The 27,387-nt window shown below is 46.9% G+C and overlaps 3 protein-coding genes and 2 non-coding genes across 7 annotated transcripts; 2 read left to right on the forward strand and 3 right to left on the reverse strand.

Moving 5' to 3' along the window:
* The first annotated feature begins 9,182 nt into the window (after positions 1-9,182).
* Positions 9,183-11,636, forward strand: LOC125510727 (tubulin alpha-2 chain-like). Its single transcript, XM_048675976.1, has 4 exons — positions 9,183-9,394; positions 9,985-10,219; positions 10,324-10,694; positions 10,829-11,636. The coding sequence occupies exons 1-4, from the start codon at positions 9,302-9,304 to the stop codon at positions 11,483-11,485; spliced, it is 1,356 nt and encodes a 451-aa protein (XP_048531933.1). The 5' UTR covers positions 9,183-9,301; the 3' UTR covers positions 11,486-11,636.
* A 5,585-nt stretch (positions 11,637-17,221) lies between these two features.
* LOC125510728 (pectin acetylesterase 9-like) lies at positions 17,222-21,192 on the forward strand. 3 transcript variants are annotated; one of them, XM_048675977.1, is made up of 11 exons: positions 17,222-17,512; positions 17,633-17,845; positions 18,153-18,232; positions 18,314-18,400; positions 18,521-18,645; positions 18,740-18,800; positions 18,922-18,978; positions 19,102-19,179; positions 19,264-19,369; positions 20,674-20,819; positions 20,923-21,192. In XM_048675977.1, exons 1-11 carry the CDS (start codon positions 17,356-17,358, stop codon positions 21,028-21,030), a joined length of 1,218 nt encoding a protein of 405 aa, XP_048531934.1. In that variant the 5' UTR covers positions 17,222-17,355; the 3' UTR covers positions 21,031-21,192. The 3 variants fall into 3 exon arrangements, 1 of the variants encoding a protein (XP_048531934.1); XR_007284729.1 differs by lacking the exon at positions 19,264-19,369; XR_007284730.1 differs by lacking the exons at positions 19,264-19,369; positions 20,923-21,192 and having other exon boundaries at positions 17,223-17,512; positions 18,740-18,978.
* A 335-nt stretch (positions 21,193-21,527) lies between these two features.
* On the reverse strand, positions 21,528-21,601 carry TRNAT-AGU. Its single transcript has one exon. It is a non-coding gene; the product is annotated as a tRNA-Thr (tRNA).
* Positions 21,602-22,702: 1,101 nt separating this feature from the next.
* TRNAT-AGU lies at positions 22,703-22,776 on the reverse strand. The gene has a single exon. It is a non-coding gene; the product is annotated as a tRNA-Thr (tRNA).
* Positions 22,777-23,265: 489 nt separating this feature from the next.
* On the reverse strand, positions 23,266-26,788 carry LOC125510729 (NADH-ubiquinone oxidoreductase subunit 8). Its single transcript, XM_048675978.1, has 8 exons — positions 26,554-26,788; positions 26,317-26,398; positions 25,782-25,835; positions 25,587-25,678; positions 25,388-25,501; positions 23,931-23,998; positions 23,695-23,806; positions 23,266-23,605 (listed from the first exon to the last, which is right to left on the reverse strand). Exons 1-8 carry the CDS (start codon positions 26,605-26,607, stop codon positions 23,510-23,512), a joined length of 672 nt encoding a protein of 223 aa, XP_048531935.1. The 5' UTR covers positions 26,608-26,788; the 3' UTR covers positions 23,266-23,509.
* Between the last annotated feature and the right edge of the window lie 599 nt (positions 26,789-27,387).

A 27,387-nucleotide genomic window follows, 5' to 3' on the forward strand; every position in this document is an offset into this window, starting at 1 on the left:
AATTAACTGGAAGGGAGGCTCTCACATGAATCTGGCCGAGGTATATGCTCATGGTCCCCTAAACATAAATAAGTAAATAAATAAATAAAGCTAAATGCTCATGCACCAGTTCTTTGGGAAAATAGGTAGCCCCGTATTTCTTTTTGAAGAATACCCAAGCTAGGCATATTTGTTTTCTCCGAATTACTGGGCTGCAAATCTTTCAAGACGAGGAGGGATGCATTCCGGCCTGACTTAAGAGTATGGTCAATGTCTGTTAAAAGTAATATCAAAAGGGTTGAAAATTCCAAAAAAATTATAGCAAACGGGATATAAGTTTCTTTTTTGTTTTTGTTCTTCACTGATATCTTATACGTATTTCATTGGATTTAACATGACATAGTACTAATTTATTTTTAAATTTGTTTTAGTATGGCTACTAATTTTGGGATTAAGGATATTTCGTCCCCCAGCAAAAATTTGCGAATTTTCAAATTTTTCCACATATTTAGTTAATTTTTTAACCCTGGTACTGACCAAAAAATGGCCAGCAATTCTAAAAATGGAAAAGGGGCTGCAATAAATTCCATATGAATTAGAAAATGAGTAAAATTATAAAAATAATAGCAAATGGGCTGTACACGCCACAGATTTCGAGGTTGACTTGTTTACCCAAGGCTTTGTCAGTGAACACACGATTCTAGCAGCAGTGATTGTTGGATGCCCATCCAACGGCCGACATGCCTCTTCAATCTCTAATCTTCCTGCTCTAGCCGCCTAAACTAGCGCCGGCGGGACTGCCTGCTCATTCCTCTTGTGGCCCGTTGTGATGCCGCGCAGGCTTCCCCGGCCCATCCTACTCCCTCCGCTGGCCTGGCCGCACGCAATCAACTGCCTCCTTATTACGCGAAAAAATGATTCCTCCCACTGATATCTGGGGCGCATCGGTTGGGAGGCTGACCTGTGGGCCTACTAAGTTGACGCGTACGCAAGGCTTGTTAACTTAGTCAACAAACGATTCTAGCAGCGGTAACCGTTGGATTTGAATCTAACGGTCATGCTGCTTCTTCAATCGCTGCTCTTCTTGCACCAGCCGCCCAAACCAGCGCCGAGGAGACCGCCTGCTCCTGCCTCCAGTGGCCGGCTGTGCTGCCGTTGAGGCCTCATCGCCCACTACTACTCCCACCGCTAGCCAGGCCCTGCGGCGATGACAGCCTCACACCGCAGCCGAACCAGTGAACCCTCGTACTCGTCTCCGCGTGGGCATCCACTGTCGTGTCTTCCCCGGCTCCCCATCGTCCCCTTCCTAGGCCTCGCCGTCGCCCACCGCCTTGGTGCTCTCGGCACGGCGTGGTCAACTTTGTTAACGACATTTCATCGGAAGAGTACTGTACGTGGAGAGGCTGACAGCTGGGTCCACGACCACAACCCAGTTTTTTTGTGATTTGCCAAGTAAGTCGCTTTGTCACGCCTATTGGTCTGCAAATCTTTCAAGACGAGGAGAGCTTTCATTCAGCTGGCCGAGAAAATGGCCCATCAGTAATGAGAAATAGGCTGTACATTTTTAAAACACATCAAACCGACAATTAGTTTAAAATATCTTTTTTTCATTTTGCGATTTTAAATTACATTAATTTTTATGCGTGGAGAATTTGTTGGATTTTATATTGATATACATTTATTTTTAAAATCAGTTTGAATGTGAGTCGAAATTTCCAGATTAAAAACAATTCGGACAACACCGAAATATGCAAAATTTCGTATAATTTTTTAACCGTGGCCATAATATGGGCTGTAATGCTAACAAAAAGAATATGGGCTCCAAAAAAACCTTAATAATTAGCAAATGGGATGTAAATTATTAGAAATAATGGCAGATGGGTTGTATGCTGTTTTCCACAAATTTGAGGCTTTCCTAAAAAAAGGTTGATGCACAAGCAGTGACTGTTGGATGGCCATCCAACAGCCGTCGTGCTTCTTCAATCTCTGCCCTTCCTGCTCCAGCCGCTCAAACAAGCGCCGGCGGGACTGCCTGCTCCCTCCTCCCGGCGGCCGGCTCTGCTGCCGCGCAGGCCTCACCGCCCCATCGTACTCCCATCGTTGGCCTAGCCATCCCTCTACTCACCCACACCCGCTGTTATTATCCGGCAACGGCAGACGAACCAGTAAACCCTCATACAGTCGTACTTCCCTCCGCGTGGGAAACAACTGCCGAGTCTTCCCTGCCTCCGTGTCGTTCCCTTCCTAGGCCTCGCCGTCGTCCACCGCCCTGGTGCTCTCGGCGCGGCCTGGTCAACGTGGTCAACGAACGACATGCATCTGAAGTGGACTGTACATGGAGAGGCCGACAGCTGGGTCCACGGCCGCACGCAAGGAATTACCTCCTTATTACGCGCAAAATAATGATTCCTCCACCTGACATCAGGGACCCATCGAAAAGGCCTCTGTATTTCACGAAAAAAATGTTACCGCCGCTGACAACTCGGACCCACCAGCTATATCTTCGCACGCAAGGAAGTGCCTCCTTATTACGCACAAAAAAATGAATACTCCCCTTGTTAGTTGGGACCCAGTATAGTGGCAGGCTGACTTGTGGGCCTACTAAGTTGACGGGGACGGAGGGCTTTGTCAACTTAGTCAATATGCATGATTCTAGCTCCAGTGATCGTACGATGTCCATCCAACGGCCGTAGTGCTTCTTCAACCTCTGGTCTTCTTGCTCCAGCCGCCCAAACCAGGGCCGGTCGTGCCTCGTGCTCCTGCCTCCCGTGGCCGGCTGCGATGCGGTGGAGGCCTCACCTCCCCCTACTACTCTCACCGCTGGCCAGGCCATCCCTCTACTCACCCACACCCCCTGTTATTCTGCGGCGACGGCAGCCTCACACCGCATCGAACCAGTGAACCCTCGTTCTCCTCTACGCGTGGGCATCCACTGCCGCGTCTTTCCCGGCTCCGCGTTGTCCCCTTCCTAGGCCTCGCCGTTGTCCACCGTCCTGGTGCTCTCGGCGCGGCGTGGTCAACGTGGTCAAGGAACAGCTTCCATCGGACATGGACTGTACGTGGAGAGGCTGACAGCTGGGTCCACGGCCGCAGCAAGGAAGTGCCTCCTTATTACGTGCAAAACAATTATTCCTCCACCTGACAGCGGGGACCCACCAGACGGGCCATCGTATTTCGCAAAAAAAATGTTTGCCCCTGACTGCTGGGACCCACCAGCTACATCTTCGCATGCAAGGAAGTGCGTCCGGGCAAAAACAAACGATTCGCCCCCTGACTGCTGAGACCCACCAGCTACATCTTCGCAGGCAAGGAAGTGCCTGACAGTCGGGACCCATCTGGTCGAAGCATACGTAGCGTTGTCATTCTGGTCGCGAACGTGTACGTACATATATACTGGTGGATGTAGAGGGGTGCACGTGTCGTAGTAGAGGCGCGCACGTGTCGTAGTAGAGGCGCGCACGTAGCATGTACACGTAGGTACAACGGCCAGGGTGCAAGAAAGAAAATACGGCCACGTATGTGTACATACGGGCGGGGTCTCGAACGCCTACGCGCGCATACGTACGGCCAGAGCTCGTGTACATGGCTGGGTCGGAACGGAGAAACAGCGTCGTCGCTGTGTTCATGGGGAGGCAACGGAATGCGTCATGTTCATGGGGAGGCAACGGAATGCGTCGTGTTCATCAGGAGGCAACGGAACGCGTGGGAGCCAACCGGCTGGGTCGGAACGGAATGTGTGGTCGTGTTCATCGAGAGGGCTTGGACGGAACAAGCGATGGAAACGAGGCTTGAACGAGGTCTTGTTGATCGGGAGGGGTCTGGCGTACCGTAAAACGGAGGAAACGGACCTCCTACGGTCGAAACAGGGGTCCTGTTGATCGGGAGGGGTGTGGCGTACCGCAAAACGGATGAAACGGACCTCCTACGGTCGAAACGGGGGTCCTGTTCATCGGGAGGGGTGTGGCGTACCGCAAAACGGACAAAACGGACTTGTGTTGGAGCGCTACAGTCGAAACGGGGGTCCTGTTCATCGGGAGGGGTGTGGCGTACCGCAAAACGGGACTCCACGGGATACTGTTCATCTCCACCGTCGACCTCCTCCAGCGTCCACGGGCTACCGTCTACCTCCTCCAGCCTCCACGGGCTCCTATTCATCCAGCCTCCACCGCGCGCTACTCCACCGGCTACTGTTCAACCACCCCTCCACCGTCTACTGTTCATCCAGCCCTCCACACCACGGGGTCATGTTCAACCACCCCTCCACGGGCACCCCTCCATCGTCTACTGTTCATCCAGCCCTCCACCACACCACGGGGTCCTGTTCATCCAGAGGCAACGCCACCGCTCACTGTTCATCCAAACCCTCCCGCAACGCTCACTGTTCATCCCAGAGGCAGCATCGATCGGCTTCAATTAGCAGCAGTAGCGAAGGAATCGCTCGATCGGGTTCAGTTAACAGCCATCGATCGATCACTCGGGTTCAGTAATGCGTAGCCTGCAGTGCAATCGCTCGGATTCAGTTAGAGACCAACACCTCACTCGGGTCCAGTTAGAGCCAACGCCTCGCACACACGCGCGTACGTGTGTACGAGAGAAACGCGCATCGCTCGGCCCCCGACCTCCCACCGTAACCGGGAACTCCCCGAAATTTTCCTCGCCCTCGCTTCTACCACGTTTTTTCCGTCATGGACGGCCCAAAGAATGTCATGCAGCTTCGTCTCCGGCCCGCCTAGGACGAAAAGCCCATTTTCTGTCATGATTTTTTGTCATAGAAGTAGGAGCCCACCACATCTATGGTGATACCGGGTTTTGTCACAATTATCGTCATAGAAGTGTCATATGTATGGCAATTTTTTTTCGTTCGACCCAAAATGTCACGGATGTGTCTTTTTTGTAGTTCATTGAAGTATCTAGGTGACATTAGGGTTTTGGTTGATTTGTGTCTTAATGTGTTATTCTAGTACGAACTCTAGGGTTGTTTGTGACACCTATAGGAATAGCCCGGCGAATTGATTGGAAAGAATAACTTTGAGGTGGTTTCGTGCCTTACCATAATCTCTTCGTTTGTTCTCCGCTATTAGTGACTTTAGAGTGACTCTTTGTTGCATTTTGAGGGATAGTTTTATGATCCAATTATGTTATTATTGTTGAGAGAACTTGCACTAGTAAAAGTATGAACCCTAGGCCTTGTTTCCTAGCATTGCAATATCGTTTGTGCTCACTTTTATCATTAGTTACCTTGCTGTTTTTATATTTTCAGATTACAAAAACCATTATCTACCATCCATATACCACTTGTATCACCATCTCTTCGCCAAACTAGTGCACCTATACAATTTACCATTGTATTGGGTGTGTTGGGGACACAAGAGACTTTTTGTTATTTGGTTGCAGGGTTGCTTGAGAGAGACCATCTTTATCCTACGCCTCCTACGGATTGATAAACCTTAGGTCATCCACTTGAGGGAAATTTGCTACTGTCCTACAAACCTCTGCACTTGGAGGCCCAACAACGTCTACAAGAAGAAGGTTGTGTAGTATACATCAGCCCTTTGCTGAAAAGTTGCTTGCGAGAGTAATGCTTTCGAAGAAGACTCCATGAGCGCTTCTTCTATTCTTTCTCGTACAAGAGAGCTTGCCGAGAATAATTATGAAGCAGATTTAATTCAATCATCATCTCGAGCTTTCCTTCCTGTCGAACTTGATGTGGCTTTCCAATGCTTGCCGAGTGCGAAGACAAATATCATATAATGAAGGATTTTCTTCATGAGGAATATCAACTCTTGCTTTCTTGAATTTCAGAACTTCAGCAGAAGCAGAAGCAGTAGCATCCACTGGCATCTTTCCTTTGCCGATATCTTTCACAATTCTTAGCATGTTGCGGACCGGAGGCATGAAGACTTTCGGAACATATGGGCAGGAAAAGTGTTCTCTAGTGAGCTACTCGATTGCGTACATGATCCATGGTGCATAAGGCTTCAAGGCTTGAGGGCTGTCAGCTGCACATACCAAGTTAAGAATAAAAAGATCTGGGATATCGAAGCGAACACCCTAAGACATGGCAAGCAGTGCATTTCCAACAATGCCATTGATGGTTTCTGGCCTGTTGGTAGGAGTGAGGGAGTTGCACAGGATATATAATAGAACTTTATTCTCATAGGCCAACTTCTTTGGATTTACTTCAATGCATTCATCACCACCAAGTGTTGGATCCATCAACATGTGCAGTTGGGCCTCAAAAACTTCCCAGTAGTGCAACATGTGTTCACTATTTGCATCAAATTCACATCGAGGCAGATTCAACAACACTAAGAACTGATCTGCCGAGCATTTTATCTTTTCCTCTCTAGTCATCCATTCGAGGATCCATGTGAAACTATCTCCAAGTACTCCTGAGATATACAGAGTGGCATAGAATTGATGAATTACTTCATGATTCCATCCATGGTTGAAATGGAGAAAACCCTTCAGAAAAGCATGCTCAATATGATCGATTGCATGATGGAAGCAAGGTAATTATTTGAGCTCAGCAAAGTTCAAAATCTGGTGCTTGAAGATGCGATTCTTTTTGTATAGAATTCGAGCATAATACACAACTTGTTCTTTAGTCCAAAACCTTGGCGACAGTGAAGTTCTCTCTCCTTCATACGGACTAGTCCCAAAGAAAGCAAGTTTCGAGAGGTGAAACTGCTCGTTAAACGCAGGACCATTTGGGGCACCTTCAGCTGGGAGCAACGGAAGTGTTTCCAAATGATTTTTCAGTTGTTCTTAGCTCACATTCCGTGTCCGAATGTCGTCTGGTGCTTGCACATCTTCTGCAATAAGCTTCAGTGGGGCACAAAGCTTTCTTGATTTCTCTTGGGCTTCAGTGGGGCACCAATAGCGGGACCTGGATGCCCATATTGTTTCCAACATATTCCACGAAGATCTTTATCAGTTGAACCAAGATGTCGAGGATTCAGATAATCCCATATGCAATTCCCTTTGTCTAGCAATACGTCGGTATCTCCATACGTAGTTCAATCTCATTACTGGCAAGTCTCTTTACTCGTTCCGTAATACAATATCCCGTGACTAAACTCATTAGTCACATGAAGCTTCTTGTGATGTTGTATTACCGAGAGGGCCCGGAGATATCTCTCCATTACCCAAAGCTACAAATCTCAATCTCGATCCATGCAACCCAACAGACACCTTCGGAGATACCTGTAGAGTACCTTTATGATCACCCAGTTACGAAGTGACGTTTTATAGCACACAAAGTATTCCTCAGGTGTCCGGGAGTGGCATGATCTCATGGTCCGAGGAATTGATACTTGACATGAAGGAAACTATAGTAAATAAATAAGCGATACAATCTGTTGCTAAGCTTACAGTTGGGTCTGTCCATCACATCATTCTCCTAATGATGTGATTCCGTTATCAAATGAAAACTCATGTCTATAGTTAGGAAACATTAACCATTTTTGATCAACGAGCTAGTCCACTATAGGCCTATTAGGGATACGGTGTTGTTTATGTATTCTCACATGTATATATGTTTCTGGTCGATACAATTCTAGCATGAACAATAAACATTTATCATAAATAAGAAAATATGATAATAACCAACTTATTATTGCCTCTAGGGCATATTTTTGTCAGTTCTCACTTGCACTACAATCAGTAATCTAGTTTACATTGTAATGTATCTAACACTCATAGAGTTCTGGTGCTGGTCATGTTTTGCTCGTGGAAGAGGTCTAGTCAATGGGTCTACTATATTCAGAACCGTATGTACTTTGCAAATATATATGTCTCGATCCTTAATATGATTATGTATGGAACTGAAGAGCTTAATGTGTTTGGTCTTCTTGTGAAACCTTGGTTCCTTGACAATCGCAATGGCGCCAGTGTTGTCACAATGGATAGTCATCGCATCCAATACAGACCCGCGTATGTGGAATTGACGGTGCATGATTGTTTCAAAACCGTTGAATCTGACATGCGTGCCCAACCAAACCCATAAGTGTCTCGATGGGTACCGTCGCCAGGATACAGTCATGGTCAATGTTGACGCCGCACTTTTCCAGTCTTCACGGCGAATTTGAGTCTGCTTGGTGATCCGGAATCACAATAATACATGCATATTGGTTTGTCGTGAGCACATTGAGGAGGTCGCACCATTGGAATTAGCCGAGGCACTGGTGCTCCGTCGCGTGGTCGATCTCACTCGTCAAAAAGAGTTCCAGAAGGCCATCTTTACTTCAGATTGTCTCTCCATCATTGAGATGATTCGTTCTCAAAAGGCGAACCACTCGAGCATTGGAACCATAGTCTCGGATATCAAGGTTTTGCGTGGGTATCTTCTCATCTAGTCTCTTCAGTCATGCTAATTGTTTATCGAATGCCGCGGCTCATAGTTTAGCACATTTGTGTGTTTCTTTCTTCTCATGATTCTATCGTGTGCAATGTAACTTTGAGGAGTATCCAGGAAACTCCTTTTAATGATTTTTGATCAATAAAGAGTGGTATTTCCCCCCCTAAAAAAGAGTGGTATTTTTTTTTTCTTAAAAAGAAACACATCTCGCAATTGTATCGAGCCTACCCTAAATTATTCAGATGGTGCTGTAATAGGTTTGCTAGTACATGCTCCAGCGAAGAAGTGCGTGTGTTCGAAAAAAGAAAGCCCAAAGAAGTGCGTGCTGTAATAAAAGAGAAAAGAGACAGAAAACAAAAACCAAGTGGGTGTCCACCGCTGGATCATTCATGGGCGGCCCGCGCCCCGTCAAACGTCCGTCGGCCGCTGCGCCTCCACTCGAACAGATATTTTCCCCAAGGGCAGCGCCGTCTTTTCCCCGTGACCGGCCGCGGCGCACATTTACGAATTTCAAATTTTGAATCGCGTCGGCGAGACCGGGGCCAACGTTCCCTTGCCGTCCCGCAGCATCCATCCTCCCCGACGCCCCCACGCTCCACTCCACCGATCCCCCACACCCGGCCCCCAGTGACACGCGGGCCACGCCCACGCACCCGACAACCCGGGCCCACATGTCCGCGAGCCGTCGCCGCGGCCCACCCTCGCGCGCGCACCAACCAGAGGCCGGCCAGGCTGGCGGCGTGGGCCACCGCCGCGGCCCGCCCGCCTAACGCCAGCGGAACGGCCGTTAGGTTAACCGGGGGCCGCCTATAAAGGGGCCGAGGGGGCCGAGCGGAGGAGCCACTACACATCCGGCGTCTTCACAAACGCCGGCTCGCTCTCGCTCCGTCTCCCTCCCTCCTCCCCCGCTCCGCGCCCTCCGCCGCCAGATCCCGTCGAGCCCCCCGCCCCCCCGCGTCGAAGATGAGGGAGTGCATCTCGATCCACATCGGGCAGGCCGGCATCCAGGTCGGCAACGCGTGCTGGGAACTTTACTGCCTCGAGCACGGCATCCAGGTTCGCCATACCCCATCTCATCCCATCTCTCGCCCCTCCTCATGTCGAATTCGTATGCGGTTGCTCCGATGGTGTCGATTGGTTGGAGAAGGTTTCCCGTAGCGGGGCCTCTGGATCTGGGCTGCGATTCGGGTTGTGCTGCGAAATGTTTTGCGGTTCAGTTGTCAGATCTTCTCTGGTTTGGAATATTTAGGCTGTAATTGATGCGGGATTTGAACTGTGACGGGATTACTCGATTACCTTCCCGTGTAGGTCTAGTTGTTTTCACGCGGGAATGCGGCAATTAGTGTTCGATCTGCGCGACCCTTCTGAATTCGTCAGGAACATCAACTGTTCGTAGTTCCTAATTTAAGCCTGCGATCTGTGATGCTTAGTCGTTTCGTTTTGTATTTTAGATCTGATATGCAATTGGAGTCCTAGGATCGTGCTTTTCAGGAGACACGAATACACCTCTGTACTAGTTTAGTTTCCACTTTTGTGTGAAATCTCAGATCTAGTTAGGCCATGATCATGCTTTACTTGGTCAGTTTTGATGTGTTGTGATATTATGGTCTGCATCCAACTGAACACCTCACTGTTCCCTGCTGCAGCCTGATGGCCAGACGAACGGCGACAAGACCATCGGAGGTGGTGATGACGCCTTCAACACCTTCTTCAGCGAGACCGGAGCCGGCAAGTACGTGCCCCGTGCGGTCTTCGTCGATCTTGAGCCCACCGTGATTGACGAGGTCCGCACCAGCGCCTACCGCCAGCTCTTCCACCCCGAGCAGCTCATCAGCGGCAAGGAGGACGCCGCCAACAACTTCGCCCGTGGTCACTACACAAGTAATTAATTCCCCCAAAACCTCACTGCTTCATTACAATCAGCACTGATCTCTCAACCATGTTTGATTTGCTCATCGTGCCTTGTTTGCTCTTGTCCCCTGCAGTTGGCAAGGAGATTGTGGATCTCTGCCTCGACCGCATCCGCAAGCTGGCCGACAACTGCACTGGCCTGCAGGGCTTCCTGGTCTTCAACGCCGTTGGTGGTGGAACCGGGTCTGGGCTTGGGTCGCTCCTCCTTGAGCGCCTGTCCGTGGACTATGGAAAGAAGTCCAAGCTCGGGTTCACCGTGTACCCATCCCCTCAGGTGTCGACCTCTGTGGTCGAGCCCTACAACAGTGTGCTGTCCACCCACTCCCTGCTGGAGCACACCGATGTCTCCATCCTGCTCGACAACGAGGCCATCTACGACATCTGCAGGCGCTCCCTGGACATCGAGAGGCCCACCTACACCAACCTGAACCGCCTCGTCTCTCAGGTACTGATCACCTGACATTGTCAAAGTCTTTCATCTGGATCGAAGCATTTCATTGCTGTGCCTGTATTAGTACTGTTGTGCAATGTGTGATGTGAAGCTGAGACTTGGAACTTGTGCTGTTTGTCTGTGTGTAGGTGATCTCATCCCTGACCACCTCCCTGAGGTTCGACGGTGCCCTGAACGTGGATGTGACTGAGTTCCAGACCAACCTGGTCCCATACCCGAGGATCCACTTCATGCTCTCGTCCTATGCGCCGGTCATCTCGGCCGAGAAGGCGTACCACGAGCAGCTGTCGGTGTCTGAGATCACCAACAGCGCGTTCGAGCCGTCGTCCATGATGGCCAAGTGCGACCCGCGCCACGGCAAGTACATGGCGTGCTGCCTCATGTACCGGGGCGACGTGGTGCCCAAGGACGTGAACGCGGCGGTGGCCACCATCAAGACCAAGCGCACCATCCAGTTCGTGGACTGGTGCCCCACGGGGTTCAAGTGCGGCATCAACTACCAGCCGCCCACCGTGGTGCCTGGCGGCGACCTGGCCAAGGTGCAGAGGGCCGTCTGCATGATCTCCAACTCCACCAGCGTCGTCGAGGTCTTCTCCCGCATCGACCACAAGTTCGACCTCATGTACGCCAAGCGCGCCTTCGTGCACTGGTATGTGGGCGAGGGCATGGAGGAGGGCGAGTTCTCCGAGGCCCGTGAGGACCTGGCTGCCCTGGAGAAGGACTACGAGGAGGTCGGCGCTGAGGGTGGCGACGATGAGGATGGCGAGGAGGACGACGACTACTGATCTGCTCGTTCGCTACATGTTGCCGTGCTGTCCTGTTTTGGAAACTTGTGTTGGGTTGTTAAGCCGTCGGTGCTTTCTTTGTCGCTGTTGAACTGCATCATTAGTACTTCGTGGAACAAGTATCTCGCTTAATTTGTTCTGTCCTGCCCCATTACAGTGTTCTTTGCCGTCCTGTCTTTGCTCTTGGTGATCGGATCATATTTAGTAGCTGAATTTGATTAGCCCGGACGGTGGTCGAGATTCTCCCCGCGCGAACGGACCACCGGCGGTGATTATGTTGATGGGTGTGGACTGCAGTCGGGGCAAGTTGCAAGCAATCCGTTGGGGTGGATGGACGCGTTCGTTAGTCCTGATTCTTCTTCTCTTTCTCGTCCTGTTCATCGATCGGAGAAGGGGCCTAGTTCTAGTCGGATTAGTAGTTTAGGGCCCTTCAGAAGCAATTATGCAGACCAATCTCGACAGGGAAAATAATACCCAGACGAGCATTGCCCCAAAGAATCACTCGTAAGATCATCCATTTATTCATCAGTACCCGTTGGATTCTTCATTCATCATGGAGCTAAATAATGTTGATTCACCCGTTCAAGTAAGAATAAATGTACGGTGTAAATCCTCTCTGTTTGGAACTTCTGAATTTATTTATTCATCAGTACTGAATGACTCTGCCTTGTTTATGCAGCAACCAGAGGTGGAAGACAGACTCAGCGCGCTGACTGATGATATTTTGCTGTCTATCATAACCAGAATCGACCTAATTACAGCTCAAGGATTTCCTGCCTGTTCCTCACCCGGACCCAATCGATGCAAATGACATGCATGACGCGATGGTGACCCTAACCAAAGCAGTCAGGAGCTTCTTTGATAAGCCTCGGAGAGAATCAACCCTCACAAACCTGCAGCTCAAGATCTACTCGATCAACACCTTCTGAAGCGACATCGGCCCGCTAGTGTGCGGCGCGATTGACAGCGGCTTACTGAAAGATTTGGACCTTGCGATCCTCGATGAGACGAAGCCGCGCGACTGTGATGATCCTCATATGCTACGGCTTGCCAACGACACGGATCATTTCTTCAATGCCTACCCTAGTGTGTTCCATTGCCTCACAAGGCTTTCTCTCCACAATGTGTGCTTTTACAAGTTGGACATGCACCATCTCCTGTTTGACCGTTGCACACAATTGAAGTATCTAAGACTCTTTCATTGTGACGCTGGTCGTGGCTTTCTGTCGAAGATAGATGCACCAAACTCAGAACTCCGTGTTCTGGACCCGTATCTAAGACTCCGTGTTGCTTTGGAGGCTTGAGCTGGTCTGCCTTCCAAAACTGGAGAAACTTCATTGGGATACTTGGGAATCTGAAGACGCGCCCTTGTCTTTTGATTCTGTTCCCTCTCTCCGCGAATTACACCTTGCAAATGGGCCCGAACTTCATCAGAATGTGATTAAATTAAGTGAACTTCTACGTGGACTCTAACACTGGATTTTATGGGAGAAGATGTAAGTGCTAGTTGAAGTTTTCTATTCGCCATGTTTTCACAGTTATCCTAGTGACATCGTAGATCTGTTTCTTTGTATAGGTAATGACATGGCTGTGTTTGGTAATTCCCATTCTGCATGTGTGTGTGTGTGTGTTTGAGTTTTCTGTACGAGTAATTTCGTGGAACTACAAACCTATCGGGCAGAAACTATTATGAAAACAAAACCTTTGGTATAAGCTTTTGGACAACTACGCATAGGTTGGCAAATGCGTAGAAAGCTACATTTTAACGAAACCCTGCCCTCGGACAATTATTGTATTTTATTTTGGTACATTCACAAGTGAAGTGTGACTTTTTTTTTTGAATAAAAAGGTAGATCATTTTCTACCTTATGCATTCAAAACGAGTAGGGTACCCGAATGACCAGAGTCATTTACATGAAAGTGATGTTAACGCCACACACTTTGTGCAGCAGGCCATCACCAGAAGTGTGACTTTTTCAAAAAAGAATGTGTCCCAATTGATTCAATCATTTCTTAGAATGGAGCTCTCTCACCAAGTACATTTTGCCAACATGTCAGTGATTTTGTACTTCTGTGACATATTTTTTAACTATGTAGATTTGCGTTTGCGCATCCTATGAAATTTAATCCAAATTTATTTATCTTTGGCCAGCTTTGGATGCAACCTGAAATGAAGGAACTCAGCTCTGCATTCAGCAAGCTAAGGATGCTGTCCATACTAGGTATCTTTATTGAATTCGACCTTATATGGACGACAGCCCTTCTTGAGGCAGCCCCCTCTGTTGAAATATTACAAATTCAGGTGAGTTGTGCCGTTCTGACTAAGAACGTTTTGCCAGCTTCAGTAATGAATATGTTTTTCCCATTTTAAAATACTTTTATGATCTTCGTAATCTCATATTCAACTTGTATGTTATGCTGTTTTTTCTTGCATTCTGTACATTGAACTGCCGCTGAACCTGAAAATTTAAACTACAAGCCTATATCGATATAACTATTCCTAATGCAAATGCAGGTATATGACCATTTATGCGATATCGATGGCCAGGTCAGACTGCGGTCCTTCCCTGAAAGAAGGAGCCCTCAGTGGGAGATGGACTGCCGCGGCTCCAAGAACCTTCTACTGAGAGAGCTCCAAATTATTTGGTTTAAGCCGCTAAAGCAGCAGCTGGCATTCACAAGGGCTATGCTGGAGCGAGCACCCAATTTGCAGAAAATAATTTTGAGAGATGAGTCATGTGAGGCATGTGATGACCTTGGGCAGCCGCCGCCTTGTTCTTGTGCAGAGCGTCTTTTTCCAGAGAGCAAGGATGAGCAGGAAAGGGTGGTCAGGCGAATTACAGATGGTGCGATCTTCTCAGGCCAAGTAATTTTTGAGGATCGTAAGAAGCTGTAGATAGATACCTGCTATCTGATGGCTTGCTATATTCAGAGGCAAATTGTTTTCCATATTTAAGAAGCTGTCGAAAAAAATATGAATGCTCATTGTAGTTGCCGATGGCTTGTTAATTTGTGTTGAACGATTATTAATAAAATGCAAGCCAATCCTCTGCTATTTTTATCTCTCTTGATAATCTGTGCCCTGTAAGGTGTCTCCTTAGAGACAGCATCATACTGGACTTTCTTAACTCAATGATACTTCTAACAATAGGTTCTGCCAGCGCGTTTAAACTTGTTGTATCAACGTGGTGGTTGCTTTATAAGTATTATTTATAAAGCGAGAAGTGAGCTTGTTTCATTATTAAATGGACTCCGCCATATTTTGGATTCACACATTGTCCTGACATTTGTCCAGAACTCCAGATGATCTTCAGAAGATGGCTGCAGCAACTGATAAAAGGAGCAAGTCTAGTTGATTTCGATGCTTTTATGTACCTATAATCACCTTTCGTACTTCATTCTTGTACCAGTTGTCATCACGGCTGATCCTCGCAGAGATAATGTCGAGCAACTTCGTGACTATGCTCTATGGCACGTTCTCCATGCACTTTACATCACTTGATGATCTCTACAGTTCATTCTGACATTCGTAGTTTTCCATCCCTTGAAGTTTATTGTATCTGTCCTAGATAGTGCTGGAGGCCTGGAGTCACAACATGCTTTGAACAATCTCAAGTGCTCTTGGTTGGCCTCACATTTCGAACTTGATTGAGCAAGGACAAGAAGTGTCACACTGAAGGTAAGAGCAGGTTACCATGTTTGTGTTTGCTTTTATGTCAGTACAACTTCTATTGACAGGTTGTTGATTTTCTTGCTGTCTCGAGTCAAACTGGCCTAGTCTGTTTATTTGGAACTTGTTTCAGCTGCTGATGGGGAAATTTAGAACACCGGCATTCTGAACTTGTTGCAGCTTATGATGGAGCAAAGCTAAGATTGAGAACATTGATGTATTAGCTCTCATCCTTTTTAGTGGCTAACTGCCACCTACACAAATACTTCCTCCGTCCCAAAATATAAGAACGTTTTTCATACTAAGTAAGTAAAAGAATTTCAGCATTTGTTTTTTCAAGCGCTTCCATTATCCATGTGATGTGTTGAGCTGGGCCACGACTGAGTAGTGCCTGCCCCTGCCCAACTTCACATAAACTTGTTTTCCCTTTTGTAAATGTGTAAGTAATGTTGAAGAATAGATATCTGTGTCATTTGCATTGCACGTAGATCTGGAGTAGTACATAGTTATACCTTTTACACGTGCATGCTTAGGAATAATGACGAGGATCAAAGCCATTAAATAAGATGTACAATGCTGTATCGTGAATGTATGATCAGCGTCAGAGGATTCTATCATCTCCTTGATTTCCTGACTATGTCTGTTATGAATTTCTCATGTAATATCATTTTCTCTGACCAGTCTTCTAGAGGTGGAGAATTGAGTAAGTGCTCTAAAGAAAGAACCATCGGTACCCACTGCAGCCATTGGCGGGCCATTCAAGCTTCTGCATAACGAAAACTTACGACCGGAAAGGGCTTCTACGTGGACGTTTGAAGGATAATATTGGATGGCAAAAAGTGTCTGAACTCTTGCAAAGGACATATACGGTCGATTTGAGGGTCCGTGTCAGAGATGCCCTGACAACCATATCATCATACTCCCTCCGTTCCAAAATAAGTGTCTTGAGCTTAGTATAAATTTGTACTAGAGCTAGTACAAAGTTGAGACACTTATTTTGGGACGGAGGGAGTATATGTTACTTCCACCGTGGATGGATTTAGCAAAACTTATTTATCTAAAAAATCTAAAATTTGTAAAATTAAAGTATGTGTGCCCCGTTATAACACGCGAGCACTTATCTAGTAAGAGCATCTCCAACGTTGTGCATCAAAAAGGACACATCAAACGTCCATCGACATGTTTGGACGTCTCCACAAACAGTAGATAGGGGACGGCCATCCGACCCGATGCACCAAATGTTTGCCCCATTTTCTTAAAAAAGAAATAGACCAACACATAGATCAACACTGATGCTTGTGAAACGAAGAATGCACATGTTGGCAAAATATTGTGCCCTTTTGCTTCATGCCTACAAACCCCATACTTGTGGCCAACCACGCGCTGCACAGCAATGCATCCTTCTCTCACTGAGTACTCCCCCACCCCCTCAATCATGCTTGCTTCATGTTAAGAAGAAAAAAGTCAAAAAAATAATCTCAATGACATTTGACCGAACACTTACCGACGTGGTGTCCATCATGGATGGCGTCAACAGGAGGCAGACGATACCTGGGTTGCGGACGGATCAGGGTGTAACGGGGGAGGGCTCCGAAGGGGGGGTTTGGATGGGCTGGGTGTGTCGAAGTCCAATGTGGCAGGCGTCTGGACTCTCTCAAACCTCCCACAAGTTTGTTTCCAGTTTGAAAAAATTCAAATGTACGAACTGGTTTGAAGACGTTTGATGCACCCGCGGTGCATGACAAAAAGCGTCCAGATCATGTTGTCGGCGTATTTAGGAGCGTTTTGATGCACCGTGGTTCATGATAAAAGTGTCCTGACCAACTAAACGTTCCTGCATCGGATCCACACACACAACTCACGAAACAAGCAAGTTTAAACATCGTGCTCATGTATGTGAGCCATTTTGATTATAGTGTGTTAAAAAAAAGTTAAAACACAACAACGCGGGCAGTGGATCTGTGGCCGCAAAAGAAACCATGATCTATACTACATCACCATCCGTTCCGCCCCAAGCCAACGAAGGAGCTGACGCCGACGAGACGCTGTTGTCCGCACAAGTTTCCATCGTCGACATCTGGTTCCGGTGCATTCTCTCTCGCCCTTGTCATTTCGCTTCCCAACTTGAAAGTTTTGCCTGCACACACACACACGAGATAGCCGTCGGTTCTTGGCTTCTTGCGTGCCGCCGTTGATCGCCATGGCCCGGCGGCGGGTCCGGACGTGGGCTGCAGCCGTCGCCACGGGTGTGCTCGTCGTCGTCGTCGCTACTGCTTCTGCTGCTGCGGCGGCGGGGGCCGAGGAGAAGCTGATGGTGGAAATGACCCTCGTCCCGGGCGCCGCGTCGACGGGAGCAGGCAAGTCCACGTCCCCTTGAACATATCCTCTTTTCTCCTCCAGCCGGCGGCATATTGTCTATGATGTGCAGTTGCATTACGGAGTACCAATGGTGGCGTGGCGTCTGTGTTCCACTGCAGTGTGCCTCGACGGGAGCCCGCCGGCGTACCACCTCCACCAGGGCTCCGGCGCCGGCGCTCGCGGCTGGCTGCTCCAGTTCGAGGGCGGCGGTTGGTGCAACGGCGCGCGGTCGTGCGCCCAGAGAGCCCGCACTTCACTAGGTTCCAGCAGCCTCATGAACAAGCTCGACACGTTCTCCGGATTGCTCAGCAACGATCCCGCCATGAACCCTGGTACCTCAACAGCTCAATCCCTGAATTGTTTTTCATTCAGCAACAAAGAAAACGAACACACACTTCAGAGTTATTCAGTTACATGCGTGCACCAAACGGTCACAATAATCCGGTAGGTAGCACTACCAACAACCAAGCTAGCTAGGTCCATGGTGAATTCAAGCTAACGGTCCTGCAAGGATTGATTATTAGCCCACATCTGCATCAGTTTTTTCAGGCCACTTACAAGGCCCAAAAATTAAAAGCTCATCAAGTCTCGTCAATATTAGAATTTTTTTGATACGGCCTTGGCCAACAATTCGAGCAGATTTTTACAATTGGAATCGAGTGAAAATGCGATACTGCGATGGCGGCTCCTTCACAGGCAATTCAGAGTTCAGAAATGGTGTAAGTATGCTACCATTGTTTCTTGTTGCTGCATGGGTTCAACAGAAGTTTGCTGCTCAGTGCTTGCCTCTACATATGCAGTCTTCAGTCATCTACATGAGAGGCCAGAGGATATGGGATGCAATCATCACAGATCTCTTCCAGAAAGGCCTTGCGAAAGCCGAAAAGGTCCACCAGATCTCATCACTGATAACCTCTATATATACTTTCTGCATATTAGTTTTACTCCTCTCTGGCTAGACAACAATTAAGCCGGCCATGGTTTTGAGCAAGTTCTGAATCCTTCAGGTGCTGCTCTCAGGCTGCTCAGCAGGAGGTCTAGCTACATTCTTCCACTGCGACGACCTCGAGGAGCGTCTCCGAGGCACTGCCATGGTGAAATGCATGAGCGATGCAGGGTTTTTCCTTGATGTGTAAGTTGGAGCAAATCAAGAAAGAAAAAAAATACTTCTGGGATGTCAACTCTTTTTGTCAAATGTGTTGAAAGGGTTTGGTGTCATTTTGCAGGGACGATATCTCCGGCCGCAACACCGTCAGGTCTTTCTTCAACGGGGTAGTCGATTTCCAGGTCTTTTTTCACTAGCAAAATCCCTCTTCCGGTCTTCCCACGGTAAACTGGGAATATCTCTATGATGCCTTGGACCTTCTTGTTTTGAAATACTTCTTGCAATTTTTCAACTTTCATCTAGGGGGTTCAGAAGAATTTGAACAAAAACTGTTCGGATTCAACAGTAAAATCTTATCAGGTGAAGACTCTTTGGATTCCTATACTCTTCCTTGCTAGTAGATCCTTGCTAGTAGAACCAAACCGCATTTTTACACAGCGCTTGTGCTAAACCATGCATAACTTTCCCACCCTTTGTGTGCAGTGCTTCTTCCCGCAATATGCGCTTCGGAGCATCAGAGCCCCCTATTTCATCTTGAATTCAGCTTACGACGTATATCAGGTAAAACAAGACATGATACTACCGTATAATTTTTTTCAGCATCCGATCACTGGTAACTACACATGCTTAACATTTTTTGGACAGTTTTTCCAAAATTTTGTGCCCCGTTCGTCTGATCCTAGAGGTCAATGGAGTCGCTGTAAAGTGGCCCTTAGTGCATGCAACTCATCCCAAATTGCAACTCTCCAAGGTTACACTTCTGTGCTTTATACGGATCTGGAGTGAAGTCTGTTTTAAACCCTGATTTCATAGAGTGCGACATTAATGAACTCTCACGTCTAAATCCCTGAAATTTGCACCCTATACTTCTTAATCCCAGTCAATCTAAACTCTAGACTGATCCTATACTTGTTTGGAAGGATAATCCTGATCAGGATCGGTTGTTTCTCTCACGTACTACACGGGCCTACATGTCATATTTTATCTTCTTCCTCAATCTCCCCTACTCTCTCCTAAGCGTCCATCTTCTTCCTGGAATAGCAAGTATGGCGAGCACGGCCACGAGGTCAGCGCGTGGAGCTGCGCATTTAGGACGCCGGAACCCGATCTCGACGGCGCCCTGGAGATCTTTCATTTGGCGGACCGTCAGTTTTTCCAGAGATCCTTAACCTGCGGCTTCACCTCCGCGCGAGCGCGAGGAAAACAACAGATGCCGTCACCTCCCTGCTCGTGGTTGCTGATGCGTCATTCCTTTGTCTGCGTCGGTTGCACGCGGCCTCCCCTCCGTCCGCCTCGCCGCCCCTGCAGCAGGGTTGGGCACGGCGTGCGGCTCTCGGCCAACGCGCCCAGAACGAGCAAAGGTACGTCTGCACGGCCGCACGCGAGTCAGTCGACCCAAATCATGATGCGCGCATCAGGGTCGTCCTCGAGTACGCTGGGTGCGTTGGCCTCACTGTCGACTTGGACGAGCTGGATTTGCTAGTATGTTGCGGCTGTCCGCGCACACTACATCTCGGGTGCATGCGTTGCTTGTTTGTTTCCAGCAAAGAATCGATCAAGGCAGGGGGCGGCCTACGTCATGTATGTGGTTGCGTGCACATCTTACTTGGAAATAATCAAGATAGCTCCAGATTGTGTAAAACTTCGAGCGTTGGTTGTTGAGAAAGACAGAGAGATTAGAAGATAGAAGGTGAAGACATATGGACCCGGGTGGTCAGTGACTGTGGCGAGTGATCTCGGCCGGGATAATTATTTTCCCGGTGCGCCAAACGGATTCAAGGTTTGATTTGATCGGGATCAAGGAGTATAGGGTATCAACTTCAGGGATTTAGATGTGAGGATTCATTTGCGTCTCACTCTACGAAATCAGGGTTTAAAATAGACTTCACTCTACGGATCTGTGAAATGTACATTAAACCAACGGGCGCAAGCTTCTTGATTTAGTTATTGCCTTAAGGCAATCCAACCAAGTTGTTGTCTTATATATATATTCTCTTAAAAGAAGATCCTTGATTTAAGTTGCTGCCTTGAGGACATTTCTGAACTCGTCTCCAGGCCTGAGAAGCGCAATGTTAATGGCTCTGAAACCATTCGAAGGCGAATCGAAGGTGGGGATGTTCATCAATTCTTGCTTTTCACATTGCCAGAGCGAGTCCCAGGACACATGGTTTGCACCAAATTCCCCAAGACTACATGACAAGGTAGTAGTACTAATAAATATTTACTCCTGTAAGAATAAGCTGTACTTGTGTATGTGGGCTTCTAACAATGGGTAGTGTTTGCACTAAAATCTTTTTGTTTCAGACAATTGCGAAGCTGGTTGGTGATTGGTTCTTTGAAAGGGGTGCCGCCCAAGAAGTTGACTGCCCCTATCCTTGTGACTCGACTTGTCACAACATTATACCATTTTAATTAGGTTAGGCCACTGAGTTTTAGGGTTTATGCATTGGTCAGTGGCTAGAAATTCTATACGAAATTCATAGATATGCATCGTGTTAAAACTTGTGCACTTGTAACTCATGAGATAATATGATCAAATGTCTTATGACAAAGAAAGCACATTACTACGGAACACATGAGCGTTGACGCGTCAAAACCCGTCACCGTTGATGGGTGCCGACAGTCTAGCTTCGGCTTCTTGGCTTGCTTCTCTGTAGTCGAGCTTGCGCTCCAAGACATGGCTGACGATGGAATTTTGCCATTGAAACATGTGTTGTCGCCCTAAAAAAAGGAAAAGTTGTTTCATCAAACAAGGTAGAGATCAGAATGGCAGGAAATGTGCAGAAGGCCACCTATATAAGGGATATCCGCTAATTACAACTCTAGTTATAGCCTATAATTTATTCAACAAATTTTTAACAGTTTGTCTTTGATACATGAAGAAGAAAAAGGAAAAATAAGAAAAAAACTGCTTTCATTGAGAGTTGAACTCAAGACCTCCCGCTTACTAAACGGGTGCTCTAACCAACTGGGCTATGAAAGCTTTTGTTACAAAATTAATTATTTACTTAGACAACCTATAAAGCTTTTGCTAGATCTAATTATATCAATTCGGCATTGAGAATGTTGAGACTTTAGGAGTACATTCTAAGAGCTTGAGGTAGACAACATCATCGAAAGTTGTAGGTAGGGGTCACCATTGATGTTCCACTCATGGCCAAGGGGCTAGCTCTGAAATGAACTCAAACATTACTCATCCTAATGGATATGTCATAAATCGCCAAAAACAAATTAAGGGAATCTAAGAGATGCACTTTTAGTTACTTTGGCAACTTCGGAAGTCGAAATGAGTCCTTGGTTCTGGCCATGCTAGGGAGAGAATCAAAATCAACACAATCAAGTAGGCTTTGATTAATGTCGATGCCAGCTATGTGGAGAGATTAATGCGGCCAGTGTGGGGGTGGTTGTTAGGAACTTATCTGGCAAAGTTATTATATCTTCGTGGGACTTTCTGGGTCAATACTACAGCGTGAATGAAGCTGAGCTGCGTACTTGCCTGGCAGGCCTTTATATAGGTATTACTCTTCATCAGTCCATTATTTTGGAGACTGATTGTGCTTTTGTCCGTTCTTTTCTTGCAAATGAGAATCTTGACAGGTCCTCGCTCGTTGATATGAAGAAAGAAGCCTTGAGTATATCGAAGATGCTTAAGAATTTTAAAATTGCAAAAATTAATCGGAATGTCAATAAGGTGGCTCATGAAATTGCGAAGTTGAGCTTTATAAGTAAATCTGATGGGATTCTTCTTAATAGCGTTCCGCCCTGTGTGGCGAATTTTGTAATGAAATGTTGTAATAACATTATATTAATTAATTGACGTATGGGGGTTTTTCAAAAAAAAAGTAGGCTTTGATTAGGCCATTTGTAGAAGGTGTAGGATTTTCAAACAAGAGGAATGAACGACGGTCCTTTAGCCTGGCATCATGAACACCTCACCAACGGCGAGGTCCACCTGTGGGCTGAGATGATCGGTACAATGCATTGATAAAACCACTTGCGTACAAACTGCAAAGGCCATTTTTTTTTTGAAGAAACAGTACACTCTTGGTACACACGGAGAAAAACGAAAAACAAAAAATGAAATTGCTTTCATTGAGAGTTGAACTCAAGACCTCCCGCTTACTAAACGGGTGCTCTAACCAACTGAGCTATGAAAGCTTTTGCAACGAAATTAATTATTTACGTACACATTGTCTAAATTATGTTGTCACCGGACGACGGCTTCTTTTTTCCTGTCACAGTGGGCCATACGAGGATCTGTCGCCTCTGCAGAATTTTGTTTCATGACTAAAGCCAGTTAACTTTATGGGGAACTCTTCTTAAAAGAAAAAAACTGTGCTGCGTGCACCACTTCTAAGATCTCAAATATGACGATTTTATGACTGTTGCCAAGCTGTGCCTACCTTCTAATGGCTGTTTATTTTCCTTATGCAAAATGTGAACTGTGTTAACTGTTAAGTACTATGCCATAAAATCGCTGAACCACAAGGTAATCGGATGGCTGTTTATTTTCTGTCAACTGTGTTTATTCTTGCATTGTGCTCAGTAATCCATAACTGATAATACATTTACGAACGGGCAATCTAGTCCAGACCAGTTCATAGCCGTGGTTGGTTAATCATTCATAACAAACGCGAACACAACGTATTGACAGGAAAATATAAACTCCACAACCAGTATATTGTTCACGATGCCATCAGAGTCGAAAATAGTTTAATAATTGCAAAAACATACCGTAAACCTTTACCCTGGAGCATGCTAGTACAACAGACGGAACACAGGCACAAAAACATGGCGCCTTGCTTTCAGGTTATGATACAGGTTTGCTTATTTATTGGCTAGTCGAGCAAAACAGGGGAAATGGCAGGTCCAATTTAATGGCAAGAGGAAATCAACGGTAAAGGGCCTCAGACTTCAAGTTCTCAGCAATCTCGGTCTCCCAGCGGTCGCCGTTCTCGAGCAGTTTCTCCTTGTCGTACAGCAGCTCCTGCACCATGGCAGAGAACGTTGTGTGTTATGATTCCCGGGGAATGTGTGGAAATAACATCATACGATAGAATCAACTGGATAGTTTACCTCGTGAGTTTCAGTAGAGAACTCAAAGTTAGGGCCTTCGACAATAGCATCGACAGGGCAAGCTTCCTGGCAGAACCCGCAGTAGATGCATTTGGTCATGTCAATATCGTATCTGCAAAACAAGATAAAATATGAATCGTCAGAATGGAGCTTGATTGCAGATTAAGAGCAGTAGATCAAAGTGGCATACTTAACAGTTAACATGGTTCACAGAAAATAAACAGCCATTCGATTACCTTGTGGTTCGGCGACTGCCATCTTCACGTTCTTCTGCCTCAATAGTAATTGCCTGGGCTGGGCATATCTGACCACATGTGAAGCCATGTGAGAAAAGGCATACTTATGCATCAATAACTACCACTTCAACTAGTATGAGAAACATCCAACATTCAAGCATCTTAAGCCAATCACACAGTTTTGCACTACTATACATGAGAATTTTCAGTAACTTTTGAAACTAATCAAAGGCCAAGACTTCAATAACTAAGATTGGCGAGAATGTTACAGACTTACACGGTACAGCAAGCTACTTCCAGAAACTATCAGTGTTCAACAAAGTTTACAGTAAATCTAGCACGGTAGTACTGGACACATGGCGCCATGGGGGGCTCATGAATTTTAGCTTTGTGTGTTCAATTGCAAAATATTATTAAATCTAGATACGATGATTCTTCAAGAGCTTCTCAAACCCCATATGTGCACCAGTTCCATACACCATACTCCCTCCGTCCGTAAAGGCTTGTCCCTCAAATGGATGTATCTAGCACTAACTTGGTGCTAGAAACATCAATTTGAGGGACAAGCTTTTTTGGACGGAGGGAGTACTAGATTGAAGAAGCATGTGGCCTAAGAAATTTGAGCTGCAAATATTTTTTAAATAAAAGCACCAATAAGCAGAAAGCTGTAATGCTCTTGCTGCCAGTGATTCAGAGCTCAAAGTTCTAACTGCTAACACCGTACACAATCTTACTGACTCAAGAGGTTTGCACCATCAGTGTTTCAACCCTGGAGTTGTGGACTCTTTTAGGACAGGTTCCCAGTCAGTAACCAGCAATTTTCTTGGTGGTTTTGACTTGTCCGTTACCCTCAAAGAATGACCGACATCTGTCTGATTCACGGCCATAATTATGCCATCAATTGTACTTCAAATTGCAATTTAGATTTTAAATTAAATGTTTCCAGGCCACGATTTGTTCTCCTTGTACCCACGGGAAAAAGTGATCAATCCCAGGAACTGAAACCCTTCATACAATGGCCAGACTATTCTGAATACTCACAGAACATCAATCTTAATGCTTTACTCCACAAGCACTAACAACTACGATGACTACCACAAACAAGAACAAAACCATCATGTATTGTAAATAACTTCAAGCAAGTAAGGGATCAAACTTTTCTTAAAAACTTTAATCAATTTCAGTCAGATATATTTGAAAGAAACCAATTTTGCAAAGTAAATAATGGGAAAGAGAAGATGACCCTAGGAACTCATAATTTAATATGGAAAACATGGCATCACTGTTATAACATTGCGTTGAGTAGTATTACTGGTGCAAACACCAAATTTTCATATAAGCATGGCCTGCTATTACTATGGACCGTTTAGAACTCAATTTCATTCGGCAGAAGATAAATTCATATGGTTTGCTAACTAATCCACTACTATTGCGAGATTTAAGAGAACACAACTTACAGCTTCACAGAGTTTACAGGCAATGCAACGCTCTTCCCCAGTATCATAACGTCTGAGAGCATGCTCCCCTCGGAAACGGGGGCTCAAAGGGCCCTTCTCAAATGGATAGTTAATCTACAAGGAGTCAAGATAAAAGAACAGTCAACAGAAGCAAGCACGACAATAAGACTAATAGCATGTGTGAAATTCGCCACTTAACTGTAACTTTCCTCTCGAAGAAGTACTTGAGCGTGAGCATCAAACCACGGACCATTTCAGTCAAAAACAATGTATTGATACTCTTTTCAAACACTGAAGAAAGAGCATTAAAATGAGAGGTGAAGCAGTATCCTAACAGCAACAAGGAAAATAGCCAACATACAATTGTATGCCCATATAAAAAACATATACTCACCAGCACTCCAATCTTTGGCGAGCTCTTTCGCAAGCTGTTCTTTCTCCTCGTCCTCTGATCATTAAAGAGGGCAGCGCTTTCAGAGAACAGTAGCATCGCACAAATTTAAATTCAAGATGCAACTATGCACACACAAAATCATAGCATGGAATTAGTGTTCGAAAGAATAAGGCCAATTAGAATTCGATACTATAGTCCATCATCATCAGCAAATGGCTTTAAGTTGTAAAGAACAGGTTCTCCTAAAACCAACGGGAGGCAGCATGGCACAATTTTTGACCATTTCATACTGGGTGTCAGGCATCAGTGTGCAACTAACTAATACTCTATAACCGAAGATCTGTTCCAAAGAGTTTCAGGTACAACCCTAATTCCTCGCTCACACGCTACCGTATGCACCACAAGATATAGAAAATCAATCACTTTGAACACACGAAATGCATGGAAATGGTAAGGTAGAACCGACATAGCCCGAACCACATTTCCGAAATAATCATAATACCAAAAGCTCAGGAAGAGGGGAGAGGGTGGATACCTTTGAACCTCTTGGGCGCCCCCGCGTCCATGTAGGTCCGGAGGTGGCCCTGCATCGCCGTCGCGGACGGGCCGAGACGCGCCTGAAACACCGGCAAACCACGAATCAGGCGCAAGTCACAGCAAACAGGAGTGCGGGGCGGCGTGCCTCGATCTGAAAGCCGGAGGGCGGACGGCGGAGATCTAGGAGGGCGACGGCGGGCAGGGGAGGCGGGGGAGGGGTAGAAGGGCTGCTCACCGTCTGCCTAGCGCGGAGGGCCATCGCTGCCTGCCGGGCTAGGAGCGCCGCCATGGTGGCGTCGTCGGCGACGAGGAGACGGTGGATTCGGATCGAAAGGGGGTTGAGGTGGGCTGTGCACTGTGGTCTCTAGTTAGTGGCTGGGGGATGTCCGGGTGTGTGGAGAAACAGGAACTTACAGGTGGGCTAGGCTGGGCTGGGCTGGGAAGTGCAGCACCGCCCAGAAGACAGGGGGGCCTTCCGTGTGTTCAAGGCACTAGAGGTATAGAAGTGCCCCGTGCCCATCCAAAACGTTCGAGATCGATTGCCTGTTTTTTTTTCCTTCTCGCTCGCGAGTTAGGGTTTCTTCTCCCTGGGGCGATCTCTTCGTCGCCATCGAATTCGTTCACCTCCCCTCCCTTGGCAGTGCCATCGGGGCTGATTCGGGCTGATTACGGGGTGGTTCTGGACCATCACCCGGCCTTGGTTGGACCTGACTGGTTACGGGCAGGGAGCTAGGGTTCGTTTACAATGCTCGATCGGATCTCCTTCAGGTTAGGGTTTCAAGAGGATGGCAGAGGAAGGCGCGTCAGCGGCTGCAAGACGCGTCGCAGGCCCCTCTGTCGAGTTGGAGAAGATGATGGCAAAGCTGGGCCTTCGTGATGAGGACTTGGACGACGTCGTCTATGATGAGGAAGCTGCACCGCCGAAGGCGGCTCGGTGGAGCGCCGTGACGCGGGTGCACATAGACAAGGAATATAGCCAATTTTGGCTCTTCAAGAACATGCGAGCGGCATGGGATCTTGCTCAGAACTGCAAGTTTCATCCCTTAGAGGATAATCTCTACACAATACA

The sequence above is a fragment of the Triticum urartu genome, chromosome 5 (genome assembly GCF_003073215.2).
Source record: "Triticum urartu cultivar G1812 chromosome 5, Tu2.1, whole genome shotgun sequence".
Classification (NCBI taxonomy): Eukaryota; Viridiplantae; Streptophyta; class Magnoliopsida; order Poales; family Poaceae; genus Triticum; species Triticum urartu.

Bases quoted from the DNA above. Each gene is read 5' to 3' on its own strand.
- LOC125510729 (XM_048675978.1), bottom strand. From the start codon at position 26,607: ATGGCGGCGCTCCTAGCCCGGCAGGCAGCGATGGCCCTCCGCGCTAGG. The intron at 26,399-26,553 runs GTGAGCAGCCCT...CCGGTGTTTCAG, and splicing joins CCCTCCGCGCTAGGCAGACG to GCGCGTCTCGGCCCGTCCGC. The intron at 23,999-25,387 runs GTAAGTTGTGTT...ACATGTGGTCAG, and splicing joins CCTGTAAACTCTGTGAAGCT to ATATGCCCAGCCCAGGCAAT.
- LOC125510727 (XM_048675976.1), top strand. From the start codon at position 9,302: ATGAGGGAGTGCATCTCGATCCACATCGGGCAGGCCGGCATCCAGGTC. The intron at 10,220-10,323 runs GTAATTAATTCC...TGTCCCCTGCAG, and splicing joins CGCCCGTGGTCACTACACAA to TTGGCAAGGAGATTGTGGAT. The intron at 10,695-10,828 runs GTACTGATCACC...GTCTGTGTGTAG, and splicing joins TGAACCGCCTCGTCTCTCAG to GTGATCTCATCCCTGACCAC.
- LOC125510728 (XM_048675977.1), top strand. From the start codon at position 17,356: ATGGCCCGGCGGCGGGTCCGGACGTGGGCTGCAGCCGTCGCCACGGGT. The intron at 17,846-18,152 runs GTACCTCAACAG...CAATTCGAGCAG, and splicing joins CGATCCCGCCATGAACCCTG to ATTTTTACAATTGGAATCGA. The intron at 20,820-20,922 runs GTAGTAGTACTA...TTTTTGTTTCAG, and splicing joins CCCCAAGACTACATGACAAG to ACAATTGCGAAGCTGGTTGG.